Here is a 17538-nt window from a genome sequence, read left to right as displayed (position 1 = left end):
GAATTTATGAATTCTACCCTCTTGCAACCTATAACTACACCAATTATCTCGACCAAATTCACAAAAATGGAGTCAATTCGTTCACATGTTAGTGGACAACGGCGACTTCAACGATGGCTATCTATAGCCAATATCCCACACATGTAAGCAAATGTTTTGAATTTTGGCTTAGTAATAGATAGTTAGAAAAATTATCTCGGTCGAATTTGATTGTGCAGTCAATCGGTTAACATATTAACGGATAACGGATACTTTAACGGTGGCTATTTATAGCCCATATTCCATACCGCGAATTTTTAAATTCTGCTTTTTTGTAACAAATAGATAGAGCGATTACCTCGGTTAAGTTCATTAATGAAGTTCTATCCATTAACGTATTAAAGGTTAACTGTGATTTTAATGGTGGCTATCTATAGACCATATTCCATACATGTTAGAAAACTAATGAATTTTCTATTTTTCAAGAGAAAATTTATCCCATTTAATGTGTTCAGGTATTTAATTTACATTTTAGAAAACTAATTTTGCTGTTTTTTAGGTGTAGAAACTAAGATAATTAGAAAAAATTTTCATTTCCCGAAAGTTTTTTAAAGTGGACAAAAGAAACTTTTTGGAACTGGGCAACTCATGTGTCATATAGGCTTACTTTATGTCTAGCAGTGGAGATATATAGGGTATTCAGAAAGTAACTATGCAGTGCCACATTCAGAACATCACTCCCGATGTTCTGCACGTCGTCTTCAAGCACATGCAGAAACATGTGCAACTCTGTCTTTAAGTGCAAGGGGATCGCTTCCAGCATCTCTTATAACTTCCATGACATTAAAGTTTAGCTTCGAGTTAACTTCAGTTGTTTAAAGTGGTCTATGGAAAATAAAATACGGCAAGTTATGCACTGCATAGTTACTTTCTGAACACCCTGTATTTTGAAAACTGGTCTTTGGAAACTCTCAGGGTAGAATATGCTACTCTTAATGGTGATATAGGCTACTCTATTGTGAAGCAAGTTGTATATTAGACCTCTGGCAGTTGGAATAATGAAGTTTATAGATCAACCTATTATGCCACACTCTATCGAAGGCTTTGTTGAAATCAAAAGTATGGCGAAGACAAGATAGAAGTTATTTATTAAGTTGATTAATGATTCATGTATTTAAAAGTAAGAAATTAAGTATGGAAGACAAGATAGAAGTTATTTATTAAATTGATTAATGATTCATGTATTTAAAGGTAAGAAATTACCCACGAGGTAATCTTGTGAATGAAAATGTAATGCAATTGTGTGTGTTATGGAAAATAGATAGCAAAATCACAGCGGATTGAAATATAAACAAACAGGAGAAGTGAGAGGTTTTTTAAAAAAAGTAAACCAGACCAGCACGTGTTACAGAGTTATACGCTTTTAAAATTTTTGCAAATATTACATCACTAGTTGGAGAGAAAGAGCGAAACATATGATCTTCTTTATGCTCTGTCTAATCAACAGTAAACAAAAGCTATTGCGGCACTTATTTTTTGTTTGGTTAGATAAACATTCCGCCATGATTTGCACTTTTCGTCTCTCTTTAAAATACCACAGATGTTGTCTTTGATTGAGAAAAGAAAATGTAAAAACGATGTACAATGACTCATTTAATCCATGTTTAATCATAAGAAAAGAATTTAACGTCTGTTTTCCACCAAAGTAATAACGCAGTATACAGTGTGCGTCTGCGTGTACTCTCGTACAAATTGCAAACACCTCATGTACCAGTCTTCCTTTACTATTATATATTATTACACAAATAAGAAGCTTCCGAATAAGGCGGTTACACGCAGGGAGTGTACGTGTACTATAGGAATGCCTCAATTATCGCGATTTATAATTTGATACCAAAATTCCAATTGCATTCCAAACAGACTCTTTCTGCAGAAAATGTTGTTAGAGGAGGGAAAAACAAAAATGTGGGGTGTCGCGACAATTGCGGATATTTTGTCTAAATCCAAAGACTCCAGTGATAATTGTAATCATCTGAAAGTGTCAAAATATTGATATGACAGTTCATTATTATTATTATATAAACTTAGCGACATTAGTAATTAAACACAGATTTCTTTCGCACTTTTTCAAAGCTAGAGAGTGCCAAAATAGTTCGTACCTAACTTTGTGATGTCTTTTTTTTAAAACTTGCTTATACTTAATAGTACTGTTATTATATGCCATATATGAGCATGAAGTATCAGCATCGTTATGAATTGTCAGTTTCATAGGAAATTGTGCATAAACCCAAGTTCTGAGCATAGATCAAAATTCTCAGGAATTTTCTGCAATCACCAGTAACTTCGTACTTCTGAATAATTTTCTCAGCTTTCTCACCCGTTTCTCATGCATATCTAGGTATGTATGCGCCAACCTGTGCTTATATATATATATATATATATATATATATATATATATATATATATATATATATATATATATATGCGCGGATCCAAGGGGGGCTATAGTCCCCCCCTTGACGCGCAGTTATACACTGGATAAAATGAGCTTCAATCCTGCTTTATACTGGATAAAGTTGAAAACTATGGTTTAGCATCTCCCTTGATAATATCCTGGATCCACCACTATATATATATATATATATATGGTGTTTCAAAACAACACTGAGACAACCTTTGGGAAGTGATTCCTAACACCAAGATAAGACAAAAAGTATAGATCAACCTGGGTGCACAAATGCTTCATTTCGGAGTTATAAGCTGCTGAAAACATGAAATAAATTAACTTTAAAGGTCCATAGCTCCAAAACTATGGGATCTACCGTAGTCGGGTCAAGACTTCACTTAGGAAGCAATACGTGAGCTATCCAAAAATGCTTGTTTTAGAATCCTAAGATACTCACGCAATAATTTTTATAGAGGCAGTTTGGTTACGGTCACATAATTTGCAGTACTCACCAACTCCCTCCATAAAAATTATTGCGGAAGTACCGCAGGATTCTGGATAGTTGGATGGGGCAAATACTATTCCTAAGTGAAGTCTTGACCCGACTACAGTAGGTCCCATAGTATTGGAGCTATGAACCTTTAAAGTTGATTTTTTCATGTTTTCGACAGTCTATAATTCCGAAAAGAAGCATTTGTGCACCCAGGTTTGCCTATACTTTTCGTCTTATCTTGGTGTCAGGAATCACCTCCCAAATGTTGCCGGTGTTGTTTTGAAACACCTTTTATATATATATATATATATATATATATATATATATATATATATATTGTGTGTGTGTGTGTGTTAGTTATAGTACTACATAGTAGTATAGTAGTACACACCTACTCCATAATTTGTGGTCCTGGGTTTCCAACCCGGAACCAGACACCTGCACTAAGATGTTGCAAATATATAAAGAAATCCAGTATATAAAACTAAACCACAATAGCCTACCGATCAGGTATAGGAAAAAGTATTTTTCTGGAAAATGATAAAAATTAACTTCAACAAGAAATTAACTTCAAAATTAACATGATAATAAGTGTGTGGTGAGTCACCAAGGTACACAATTTCAATCAATGTGATGGTTGGTATTGTCTTTCAGCCATTTTCAGATCGATTATCACTTCTCACGCATATTAGTTTGTCATTATTAATTCGATCATTTAACTTAAAATGATGTATTTCTCGCCACTATCTGTGCCTTTCTCAGATTGTCTTTCTGACTCCCAAAAATCGTCTTGCCAACCCCAGATTGGGAAAGGTTGCTGTACAATCTTACTGGAAGTAGCACAGCCCAATATAAAGGAACACAAGGATGTGTGTGCAGGTTCCAACTTCCAGCTTCCAACTTAGACATGTAGCAAAGTAAATGAAGAGAATTTGATATTTATTAATTTGGTAGAGTCCAAGCAAGCTCCAAGTTAGTTAAATGGCTAATTTGCATTGTGAAAAGGATATGGAGACATAAAGCGACGCAAAACTAATTAGTAAGATTACGAAAACAGCGATACACAATACAGACACGGGCTTCAATGGTAGAGCAATCACCTCTGGAATGTTGGGTTCGTGGTTCGATCCCAGCTCGTGGCAAGCGGACATTATAGTGGACAAATATCAAGTGCGTGAGTTTTTTCTGGGTTATCCCATTTTCTTCCACTTTCTTCATTCCAACGTTTCATTAATTATCATTATCACCGTCTCCTTTAGCCTACCTGGGATAATCGTAACACGTAAAACTGAAAAAGAGTTCATTTCATATCATTACAATACAGCGTCAACGCAAAATTGTAATAGAGCTATTAGATCATTGGCTCAATGCTGTTGCTGTTTTACGGTTGAACCTCTATTCTGAATCGCTCTTACATGCCATCGTTAAACTTTACAGAGAAACAGTAATAAATAATTCACCTTATAAGAAATTACAGATTATATAAAAATATGTTAGGTAAATGAGGGCCACAGTAGACTAGTGGTAGAGCGGTCAGCTCTAGTGCGAAGAGTCCACGGTTTGATTCCAAGTCATGTGAGTTTGTGGTGGTCATTATCGTGTCCGTGGGTTTTCTCGAGGTTTTGCCCCTTCTTCACGATTATCCTATTATTATTATTATTATTATTATTATTATTATTATTATTATTATTATTATTATTATTATTATTATTATTATTATTATTATTATTATTATTATTTTTATTATTATTATTATTATTATTATTATTATTATTATTATTATTATTATTATTATTATTGAACATTTCAGAATTTAATCATACATCTGAAATCGCAGAAGGGATCAGGCAAATAATATATATGACCAACGAATGGGAAGGACGGGGAACGTGAAGTATCCAAGATTTACGAAGCAAACGCCAAGTAAACAAGGTTAGGAGCCACCGATCCATTTAATGTAGGCCTGGTGTAGGCCATAGTCTTTAAAATATAAGATTCTACTTCAAAAGTTCACTGGCGTAGCGTCACCAACATTTTTGTTTTGAGAAAGGTGTTGAAGGATATCAGTTGGTATTAGTGCTGTCCACAAGACGACACGAGAAATAAGGTTTTATAGTCCCGTCTCGTAAAGTTTTAACAAAAGCCTCGTCTTATGTCGGTTATCGTAGAATTATTTCTCGTCTCGGAAAGCTTTTGTTTTCTCGTCTCGTTTTTTAAAATTTATGTATAAAATTTATGCCATGATTTTCCTCTTTAATTCCATTTAGAAGTTACCAGAATCTTTCCACATCATGTATGATACACGAAGGGTGTAGTATAACAACATTTAAACCATATTTATTATTGGAGTATATTGTATAATGACGCTTTACTTTTAAACGTTAGTAAAACCTCTTTATTATGTATGGAAATCATTTTAACAATTTATAGCTTTTATGTCATGGATCATGTAACACTAAAACGGTATTTCAGATTTAAGACTTGGATAAACTAGTGTTTCCCATGAAACTAGAGATATTTCCCGTCTCGTCTCATTTTTTTAAAATATACTTCTCGTCTCGACAATGTTTTCGGGACGAGACGAGGGGCAACATTGGATATTATATGGAGTTATGGGATTTTGGAGGAGCATCTTTCCCTTCCCTATGCCAATGCTAAGTTCCCTCGTTGCTCAGTGATTAGCATAAGCGACTTTGGCGTGAGAGACTCGGGTTCGATTGCCGGTGGAAGCTCATATGGTTCGGATTCCACGTTATGCTGTAGGTTTACGTCTCATATAAGCTGGCTGCTGAAGGGGACGCTAAACTCAAAATCAATTCAATAAAATCTATGGCAAAGGTTTTCTAAATATGTCCCAAAACACGTAGACACAGAAAAATTTAAGTATATACAAATTGCACTTTTTTTTCAATAATTTCGGAACAAGGGGGAAAATTGGAAAAATTTTGAATTTAGTTCCGTTTGATGCATGGAGGAGGGGACGCAATTCCCTGCATATGACAGAAAATTGTATGCCAATCGGTCAATTCATTTGGAGGTCAGTCAAAAAAAAAAAAAAAAAAAAAAAAAAAGAGGGAGAGATAGAGTACGTATATTCACTTTTGCTGGTCACTGTACAAGTAGTATGTACTGTACGTAATTATTAGGAGTATGTGTGTGTCACTGTTAGGAGTATGTGTCATCACTGAGAGACGAACAACAATAGATACAATCTGTTACTAAACAGCATATTTTTTGTTGCATATAGAGTACACATATAAAGGATTTTCTTCCAGTAGAAGAAAAGCTATTGATTATTATTATTATTATTATTATTATTATTATTATTATTATTATTATTATTATTATTATTATTATTATTAATATTATTATTATTATTATTTTATTATTAATAATATTATTGTTATTATTATTGGTAACAAACGACATACATACTTTTATCTCCATAAAAATTCGTTTTTCTCGAAAACTGCGCATGGGAATTTACTCACAAACATGTTATTTTGTTCAGGTTGATGTGATCTATCGACTGATATATACGTCTCATCTTTTGACAATATCTTAGTTACTGTCCTCTAGCTAGTGTCAATATTGAAATGCTTTATGAGTGTTATTTATATATATACAGTGGCGGATCCAAGAAGGGGCTATAGGGGCTATAGCCCCCCCTTGACGCTGAGGTATACACTGGATAAAATGGGCTTCAATCCTGCCTTACACTAGATAAAACGGCAAAATATGGTGTAGCCCCTTCCTTGATCATATCATCCTGGATCCGCCCTGTATATATATATATATATATATATATATATATATATATATATATATATATACACTTTAATATCAGTTTCTCTCTCATAGATGGCGTGGCTATCGTACAGCATTACTGTTTACTTTTATAAAAAAATCCTCGATCATCAGAAAGCTACAAACGAGGAGTTACACTCATCCATGTTATTTTGTTCAGCATAAGATCTTTCGATTGTTAAATATATCATCTTTTAGACATTGTTCTTCTATCTTATACTAATAATATTGTAGAAATTTCTTTCTTTGACCCTTGAAAATGAAATCTTTGAGCTTTGCGTCCCACGGTTATACCAGCTAGGCAAAAAGAGAAGGTGATGATGAAAAATGAATGAAATAGTGGAATGAAAAAAGTGGGAGGAAACGGGAGAACACCGAGAAAACCCACGCACACAGTATTCATCTACCACCAAACTTTCGTTTATTATAAACTTTCAAGAAAATAGCAATAATAGCATCACTTATTTATTTTTGTCTCTCAAAAATCTAGGGAGACTAAACCCCCCAGGCCCCGGGTTAGGGGTGCTTTGAGGATTATGAGCAGATACTGGTAATTTTACTTTTCAGCATTGGCAACCCCTTAATTCCCGATAGGAGCTTGTCTGATTCGGATTTTACGTTAAGCTGTAGATCCTTGTCTCATATAGCCTCGCTGCTGAACGGAATGCTCAACTCAAATCAAAAGAAGTTTCTTAACACATTCTTTTCACTTTTATCGGATCAAAAGAATTTAATGTGTTCTACTTTGCATTTGTTTTCACAAGAGAATAAAAAAAATACTTTACTCTTCTGGATATACTTTTTTATGACTGTGTTTCTTGAAACAATACTGCCCGCAAGGTCAATACATTTAACAACCATACTTTTTGACACAACTCAGTTAAGCTCTCTCCTTTTAAAACAAATTCTCTATTGTGATGCAATTCTTACCTCTTTTCCTTCTTTTTCATTTCTTGTCCACTAAATATTTCGAATAAAGGATATAACACATTAAACCATTAATACACAACAGGCAGAAAAAAATAAACATTCTCATTGGTTGAAGTAGTTTTTTAATCTTTTCTTTCTTATGGAACAAAACATGATATAACACACCATGAAGGTGTATTACTTCATCACCGCATGCATGATTGACATCGCAGAGAAAACAATCAAAAACTCATATACTTTGGGACACTGGTTCTAAAATGCGTTTAGCATATTTATGGGTCACGAAACACAACGGAAATATATTTCTTTGTCCTCTTCTTCTGGCATAAAAAGCGAAAGAAAAAACTTTGCAAGCAAACAATGAAATATTTTTCTTCTGGAATATAATGAAAAATAGAGCAACATAATGGTAACATTTTTGCCAAGGTTCTTTAACTTAACTTTCCCTAGATATTATTGGATATCAACATTTTTTTTTAATTATATGACTAAAACCATATGCTTTAAACATATACGGATACTTGGTTATTATTCTAGTAAAGCTTAGAACGTTTTGAAGTTCAGCCAAGACACAAAGCACTTTGGGGAATCAGTATGACAATATGTTAAATTTCGTACATTATTTTTATGGTCCCAAATGTCCCAAATGGAGTTAGTCTATTATGGGTTCATTAAACTTGCTAATTACTTATAACCAGGGGTAAAAGTGAAGAGGAACGCAGGGGGACACCGTTACCCCACTTTCAAAAAATGTCTATGAAGTCCCTTACTTCCTAAAAAAAAATTACAATGGGCGAAGATAGGCAAGGGGGACGGTGTGACGTCATGCGTCCCCCGGCCTTTTTAGATCCACTTTTACCCTTGCTTACAACAAATGAAGAATGTTCATAATTGAATACGGAATAAAAATATTTGAAACCAAGCCAATATTTTAAAATAATTAAACCAACTGAACTTAATAATCCACTTAGTTATTTTCATTTGCCCAGCTCCATGTACACAACTGCGAATTTATTGCTATACTATTGCATGATAGTATGTGTTTCATTGTTTTAAACTTTTACCACTAAGAATAAATTATACTTTTTTTGTTGTAAAATCAAATAGATGATTGTTTCATTGGTCTTATTGCCAGCTTCATCAGGGTAAATAGAACTGGAAATTACTGACCTTGAGAAGACTGACGATAAGATTACTGAAACGATCGTCGATGTTGAATTAAAAGTACACATGAATTTATACAGGGTGTTTTAAAAGAACACCGACAATGTTTGGGAGATGATTCCTGACGAAAAAACGAAAAGTATAGACCAACCTAGGTGCACAAATGCTTGCTTTCGGAGTTATAGGCTGCCGAAAACAATGAAAAAATGAACTTTAAAGGTCCATAGCTCCAAAACTATGGGACCTACCGTAGTCGGGTCAAGACTTTATTTAGGAAGAAATAGGCTACGTGCCCTAGCCAAATATCCATGTTTCAGAATCCTTAGATACTTTCGTAACAATTTTTATAGAGGAAGTTTGGCTACAGGCATATAATTTGAAGTACTCACCAACTGCCTCTATAAAAATTGTTACGAAAGTATCTCAGGATTCTGAAACATGGATATTTGGATAGGGCACATACTAGTTCTTAAGTGAAGGCTTGACCCGACTACGGTAGTTCCCATAGTTTTGGCGCCCTTGAAGAAGGAAATGTCATAAGTCTTGCAATATTTCCACAACACAAACAGTAGGTGCATACGCCGTGATCGACCATAAGTACAAGGTCAAACTGGCCCAAAAGGTAGTGTGGCAAGCGCACTATCTAACACGCAGGACGCCACTTCATCAGTATCTTCAGTCAGTTTTTACTAATAGTGACGATGAGTGTTCAACAATGACACGTGAACTGCTACTGTATAAGTTCGAACTTAGGCATAACGCTGCAACATTTACCCAAAACATTTGTCATGCAAAAGAGGGAAGTGCAGTGTACCACACCACAGCAACTCGTTCGTTCCACAAATTTCGTGCAGGTTGTAAAAATGTCGAAGTTTCGTCAAGATACAGCCACCTCACGGGTAAGAGATTCTAAGGTCATTACGATACACCATTGAGGAAAGTTCATCAACCAGCACACGGCGATTGTGAAACCAACTCGGTATTACCCACTCTACTGTAGCGCGGCACCTTCACGAACTCGGGGAAATCATCAGGCTTTGCCGCATTGTGCCACATAAGTTGATCCTAGCGCCTTTAAGATGAGTAAACGTTTTGCAAGACTGCGCTATATTCTACAATTTTATTTCAGTAAAGGCGCAAATGCTGCGCAGACAAGTGAAAAAATTTTGCTATTTATGGACAAAATATGTTATCAAAGGCAACAACCAAAAATAGTTCGGCCGCTCGTTGAGGAAATTTCGATGTCCAAGGTGTTCCTCGCAGTGGACGACGAATCACAGCAAAAGTGAATGATATTCTGGCAAAAGTCGTGCAAGAGTGACATGTAATCAGTTACGATATTGCTAATGTCTTAAACATAAATCATCAAATAGTGTTAAACCATTTAGAAAAAGCAGGGTCCAGAAAGAAGCACGACATTTGGAAACCACATGATCTGATTAAAAAAACATTTACTCAATCGAATTTCTATCTGTGAATCTCTATTGAAACGTAACGAATTCGAGCCATTTTCTGAAGCGGTTGATCACCAGTGATGAAACACGGATAACCTACAACAACAACATCTGAAAAAGATCGTGATCGAAGTGAGAAGAGGCTCCAAGGTAAAATTATGCTGTGTCTAGGAAAATTATTCTTTGTGTTTGGTGGAATTGGAAGAGCATCGTGCATCACGAGCTACTGCCGCCAGGCAAAACGATAGATTCGGACCTGTACTGTCACACTGTGGACAACTGGTACAAGTGCATCTAGCAATTCAAAAGAAACGGCCGGAATTGGTAAACAAAAGTATGTCGAATACCACGCTGACAACGCCAGACCGCATACATCTTTAGACCCTAACGACCTGTCGGGAATTGAGAGAACTTGGTTGGGAAATTTTAACCCTTTGGGGATCCTATGGTACAATTTGTACCATACGCGTTTTTCATGGTACACTGTGTTATTTCTCTTCTATTTGAGCTTTTTCGTCCGATTTTTTTTCCAAGTCCAGAGGCCTTGTAGAACATATTACGTATGGTTTCAGACCGTCCTGCGTCCAGACATAGGAGGTGATGACGTCATAAATCAAAAATTTCTTTTCTCATTTTCTAAGCCTATGTTCAATATTTTTTGGCGGGCTTATTTTTCCACGTAGAAGATTGAAATTTTGCACAAACATTCAGTCCACCGAGTAGTATTTACCAGATTTTTTGTTCCGATGTCAGTGCTAAAACAGGGGGGAACCAGAGTGGCAAAGGGGTAAAAAAAAAACGGTTTTTTAACCCCCAAATCCCGTTTTTCGTCATTTTCCCGCCTCACATACATGATAGGATCACGTGAGTCATATCGTCTGAAAGGCAGTTCCATTCTGAAGAGAACGACGGTCGAATTATTATTCTAGGGTAATTAGGGCCGTCTCAGTGAATTTTTATCCAAATATACTTTTGTATAGGGTAAAAGTGGGGCATGGTAGGGAAATTTTTTCTGGCGGGCCTATTTTTTCACGTAGAAGATTGAAATTTTGCACAAACATTCAGTCCACCGAGTAGTATTTACCAGAAGTTTTTTTTCGATTTCTGCGTAAAAACAGGGGAAGTCCAGAGGGGCAAAAGTTGAAAAAAGGGAAATTTTGCCCCAAAAAATCCCTTTTTTCAGGAATTTCCCGCCTTAGATACATGATGGAGACATGTGAATGGTACCGCCTGAAAGACAGTTCTATTCTGAAGAGAATGATTGGCGGATTATAGTCCTAAGGTAATTACGGATGTCTCAGGAATTTTTTCCCCTGAGATCATAGTGTTTTATGGTGATTTGGGGCATTGTGGGAATTTTTGATAAAAATTCTCCCGCCCTTACTATTCAAGATAGAAACTTGAAATTTGGCACACACATTCAGTATACCAAGTACTATTTATCATATTTTTTTAGATGGCTACGATCAAACAGGGGGGTCCAGGGGGGGCCAAAGTTCGAGAAAAAATTTTCCCTCCGAAATTTTCACTTTGACATTTTTTCCCGCTTCTGGTATATGGTATGAGCATGCAAGTGGTACCATTTGAAAGCCAGCTCTATTCTGAAAAAAATGAGGTATGAACCATGATCCTAGGATAAATAGTGACGATACAGTAGCTGCTTGACTGAAAGTCTAAAATATAGCCCAAAAAGCCAGGATCCTTTAAGGGTTAATGGATCCTTCGTGTAGCCTGGACCTGGCACCACCAGGCAATCATTTATATCATATTTGCAGGACTCTCTAAATTGTGCTAAGTTAGTTTTAAAAGAGGTATGAAAACCTTTGTCACAATGTTTTGATCAGAGAGCACCGAAGTTCTATAGCGACAAGATGATGGCTTTGCCGAAAAAAATTACAGAGGGGTCATCAAACAAAATGGCGTATATGTGCTTTCATAATGTTGTTTGCAAATCAAAATAAATGTATTCTCAATTTTGATCTGCACAGGCACAATAGCTTTTAGACATCCTGATAAAACTTCAGGAAGAAAGAACTTTGTTGATTAATTTGTATGTTACGTCGTACTACATTTAGATATTGTTGAATTTGAAACTTACGATTATGATTTTTACCTTAAATGAAGTGCAGTACTACAGTTTTTTAAATAATATTTTGATAATAATGAAGTACCTTAGTTATTTAAAAAATCTGTAAAAGATATTCAAGCTGGTTTGATGGCATATGCATATGCAGAATGTTGGAAGCACGATTATACGGTTAACAACCATTAGGATCCAAATTCAGCAGCCTTTATTATTTAGAGAATGTTCCAGTTTCATGACTATCTATATCTGTCCAGTCATTGTATGATAATTTCTTTTTTTTATGTCCCTAACTTCCAAGAAGTTTACAGATAAAAGGTACACTCCCAAAGGCGATTTGTCTAGACGACGTTCTTTACATTCAAAGGACAAAATCAAAAACAGCCGACAAACCTACATAACATGGATTCTTCATTTCTCTTTTTCTTCTTCTACTTCTTCTTTTAGATAAACAAATTTTCTTACAAAGTTTTTGTTAGTGGGTTTTTAATGACATGAAGTAGGTATCACATAAATTACCCAAATAAGGAAGAAAAATGCAGGTTGACAGGTATTATTTCATAAAAAGTTTGTCCACATCTTTACATACAATACTTTTATTTGGAAGATATAATCATCTTAAAGTGAATGAAATAATTTATTATATATATAACCAATGAAGAATTTAGTACTTACCTAACATCATCGAATAGCTGTAATCTTGCTGGCTTACGAATTACTTTCTTCAGTCCCGTAACCAATTCGTCCAAATCTTCGTTTCTGAAAAGATAGAGAAACAACATGAAGTTTTTATCACATAACATAATAATAATAATAATAATAATAATAATAATAATAATAATAATAATAATAATAATAATAATAATAATAATAATAATAATAATAATAATAATAATGTACATTTCCAGCAGGCGCTGCCAAAATTTCGTACAATTATGTAATAAGTATGATATCATTCAGATGGACAGGAACCTGTCACTTGAAACCAAATCTAAGAAAGGAGGATGTATTATTTTAATAAACAACAAATACTCGTTCACAATGATAGAAGTCCCTGACTATAGGCTTGATGTAATAGTAAAAGAAATTTTAATCCCTGACAATAAACTACTTTTACTATGTTTACACTATTTTCCTCTTACACTACCGTTAAAGAATTTTACACTGTCGTGATTGGTTGTATTACTACTTGTTGACAACAAAGGTAATACCGTAGAACTAAACAAGCTTCTCCAATTGAATGAGATAAATATGTTGTACGATGCCATTAATAAGGATATAGTATTACAGCGTTGTTTACGACCGCGAGCTTTCACGTCGAAAATGGCTTGAAACAAGGAGATGCGTTGTCGCCATTATTATTTAACTTTGTTCTGGAATACGCTATAAGGAAAATCAAAGATAGCAACCAGGGCCTACAGTTGAACGGTATTCACCAGCTTATGGCATATGCTGATGATGTAAATTTAATAAGGGATGATAGGAGAATAATAGAAAGAAATGCAGAGATCTTATTAAATGCTTGCAGGGACATGGGTTTAGAAGTAAATGCAAAGAAAACTAAATACATGGAAGTGCGTCGGGACCGTAAACGGCAAATTGTGGATGCGTTAAAATATTAAATAATACTTTTGATAAAGTGGATAGTTTCAAATATCTAGGATCAATATTAACAGAGGAAAATCATATTCACGAAGAAATTAAATGTCGACTAAAAGCAGGGAATTCGTGTTACTATTCGGTTCAAAATCTCTTGTCGTCGCGAATTCTGTCGAGAAATTTGAAGCTTAAAATATACAAAACGATAATCATGCCTGTTGTTCTGTATGGTTGCGAAACATGGTCACTTACTCTGAGGGAAGAACATAGACTGAAAGTATTTGAGAACAAGATCCTGAGAAGAACATTCGGACCCAAGAGGAACGAGAATGGGGAATGGCGGAAACTGCATAACGAGGAACTACATAATTTATACGGTTTACCCAACATGGTTAGGGTCGTCAAGTCTAGGAGGCTTAGGTGGGCAGGTCATGTAGCTAGAATGGAAGAAAGTAGAAACGCTTTCAAAGTTTTGACTGGAAGACCAATCCGAAAACGACCATTAGGAAGACCTAGGCGCAGATGGGAGGACAATATGAAGATGGATCTCGCAGAGATAGGAATACAAAGTAGAAACTGGATCCAGTTGGCTAAGGATAGAAGTCAGTGGAGAGCTTTTGTGAACGCGGCATTGAACCTCCGGGTTCCATAGACCATAGAGTTAGTTAGTTAGTTAGTACAATAATCTTTAATGTTGACTTATTTTAACCAAAATCGATCGTTTTCATCCACCATTTGTATTTGGTCTAGGAATTAATTCGTGCGGTTTTACAAAAGATGGCGTAACTAGCTTATTGTCCCATAGTTTCGTTGATCCAAACATGCGTTGAAAACTACTGTCATTGAGCATCTTGTTTAGTATATGTCAGTTGCTTGAAGCGGAAACAACAACATTTTTTCTTCAACTGAAAATGGCGCATTTTGTGCCTGATAAAGTGTTTTTGCGGGGAGTTATTCTTCATTGCTTTAACACGAAGAAAAGTGCTACCGCAAGTCATCATATTTTAGTGGAAGTGTTTGGTGACCATGCTGTAGCTGAGCGAACGTGTCAGAAGTGGTTTGCACGGTTTAAAGGTGGTGATTTCAGCTTGGAAGACCAAAAGCAATTTGACAGCCAAAAGAATTTGAAGATGAAGAATTGAGAGCATTGCTTGATCAGGATTCGTGTCAAACGCAGGACGAACTTGCAGAGGCGTTTGGAGTTGAGCAAACAACAGTTTCCAAACGTCTCAAAGCCATAGGAATGATTCAAAAGATGTCTTATTGGGTTTCACATGAATTGAAAAGAAAGACGTTGAAAGAAGAAAAACCGTTTGCGAATTGCTGCTTCAAAGACAGAAAAGGAAGGGATTTTTGCATCGAATTGTAACTGGTGATGAGAAGTGGATTCATTACGAGAATCCTAAACGAAAAAAGGCCTGGGTGAAGCAAGGTGAACCAGGTCCTTCACAACCGAAACGAGATATTCATTGTGCAAAGGTTATGCTGTATATATGGTGGGATTTGAAACGTGTGGTGTAGTATGAACTTCTGAAACTTGGTGAAACTATTAATGGACACCGCTATCGACAACAATTAATGCGTTTGAAACAAGCTCTGGCCTGAAAACGACCAGAATGGAATAACAGGCATAATAAACTTATTTATCAAGATGATAACGCTCGACCACATGTCGCAAAACCGGTCAAAACCTATTTGGAAAATGTCGGATGGAAAGTGTTACTCCACCCGCGATATTCACCAGACACTGCTCCGTCTGACTACTACTTGATCGATTGCATGAATAACGATTTGATTGGACAGCGGTTCACTTCTTCAGAAAATATCGAAAAATGGATCTTTGATTAGATTGCGTCAAAAGATAAGGAATTCTTTCGACACGGAATCCGTAAATTGCCTGAAAGATGGGAGAAAGTAGTGGCTAGCGATGGACAATATTTTTGTTAACGTATTCATTTACTTTGTTTTTGAAATAAAGCTTCAATTTTTATTAAAAACCGCACGAATTAATTCCTAGACCAAATATATTCATGGAATATATAAGAAACAATAACCGAAAAATGAATACAAAGCAGACCAGCGATTATGACTTTAAGAAAGCTAATTTCTCACAGGTTTACTACGGAATAAGGAAAATAAATTAAGTTAACAATCGTACCAATAATACCGATAAAATATCTGAAAACTTGTATGACAAAACATGTGAAGTTTTTAATTCTCATGTACCGAAGAAATTGTGTAATAATAATATAACATATTGGAGGATGAATAGAAATCTTAAATCATTAATAAATAAGGAAAGAAAATATTTTGTAAAAGACAAACAGTCAAATAATAGAATATGGCATCAGAGGTACTCTGAGTCAAGAAAGATGGTCAAGAAGAAATATCTAGAGGCTAAAAAAAACTTTACTTTTCAACTTTGGAGAACTGTATTTCTGGAGAACATTCAAGAAATCCCATAACAAACAAATACCACTTCAGATAAAGTATAATAATATATGAATGTCAGAAATTATAGACATCGCAGAATCTTCTAAAGTTGTGTTTGATAATTCATTTGACTCCAACCAAAATAAAAATGTAAGGCTATGAAACTAATAGAATATAATATAGTAATTATATGTTGATTTATTTTCCATCTATCACAGAAAAAGTGTAATTGAAACAATCAGTAAAATTAAGAAGAGTACGTACTACACCAGGATCTGATAACGTTTCATATTATGTCATTAAAGCTTGTAGTAATGAAATAGCGTCAAATTTAACAATCATATGTAACGTATCGTCAAAGACGAGTATTTCCTTCAAAATGGACATACGTTTATGTTGTAAAAAGTTATAGATCTGGTGATCAAGATGATGTTAAAAATTATAGGCATATTAGTTTAGTAAATGTATTCTCTAGGATTTTTTTATTAATTTAATTAACACAAACATTTATATTTCAATGTAAAGAATAGTTTAAGTGATACGCAACATGGTTTCTATAAAGGTAGATCGATTGCAACAAAATCTTATTTATTTTGCCAATTTTACATACTTTGCATTAAAAAGTAATTTACAGGTACAGTTGATGTTACATAAATCGACCTGTAATAATACTTATTCGTTTTTTCACGAAGCTTTGCAGCTCTTGTAAACAACGCAGACGGCAGTGTGTAAATGTTGCCAACTAACAGACTAAAAAGTTTATAGAAAACCTCGAGCTAACAAATTAAGAAACAAACCGAAGAGCGGGAGATTGAAAATGAAATGGCATGGACTTCTGATAGATTACCAAGATGCATTTTCTCTCTCCTGAATCTTTGAAGCAGGATATAAATATAGACACAGAACACTAGGAAGCATGGCTGCCCGCAGCGGGGAAGGGGCAAAGGGGATGTTGCCTCCCAGGGTTTTGAAAGGTTTTTGGAAGTGCATGTCAAGACATACTAATTTGCTTACTTAAATGTTATAACACTTAATATATTCATATTAAATAATATAGTATCTGGTATTATAGATTATTTACTGTAGTTAATAAGCATATGCGCGTAAATAACTGTTGTTTTACTTGATGTATTATGTGCCCTCGTGTATC

General features: G+C 35.0%; 1 protein-coding gene across 6 annotated transcripts in view; it reads right to left on the bottom strand.

Annotated features, from left to right (window-relative positions):
* The window catches only part of LOC145680743 (uncharacterized), a 488043-nt gene that overhangs the window by 368813 nt on the left and 101692 nt on the right, over positions 1-17538 (bottom strand). For all 6 annotated transcript variants that reach the window (XM_081751705.1, XM_081751706.1, XM_081751709.1 and 3 more), the window contains exon 3: positions 13032-13115. In XM_081751705.1, the coding sequence (XP_081607831.1) occupies positions 13032-13115 (84 nt within the window). The remainder of the gene's footprint in view (positions 1-13031; positions 13116-17538) is intronic.

Source organism: Thermobia domestica, chromosome 3, assembly GCF_964235325.1.
Source record: "Thermobia domestica chromosome 3, izTheDome1.hap1.1, whole genome shotgun sequence".
Taxonomy (NCBI): Eukaryota; Metazoa; Arthropoda; class Insecta; order Zygentoma; family Lepismatidae; genus Thermobia; species Thermobia domestica.
Note: the sequence above shows the minus strand (reverse complement) of the source record. Positions and strands in the feature narration are given on the sequence as shown.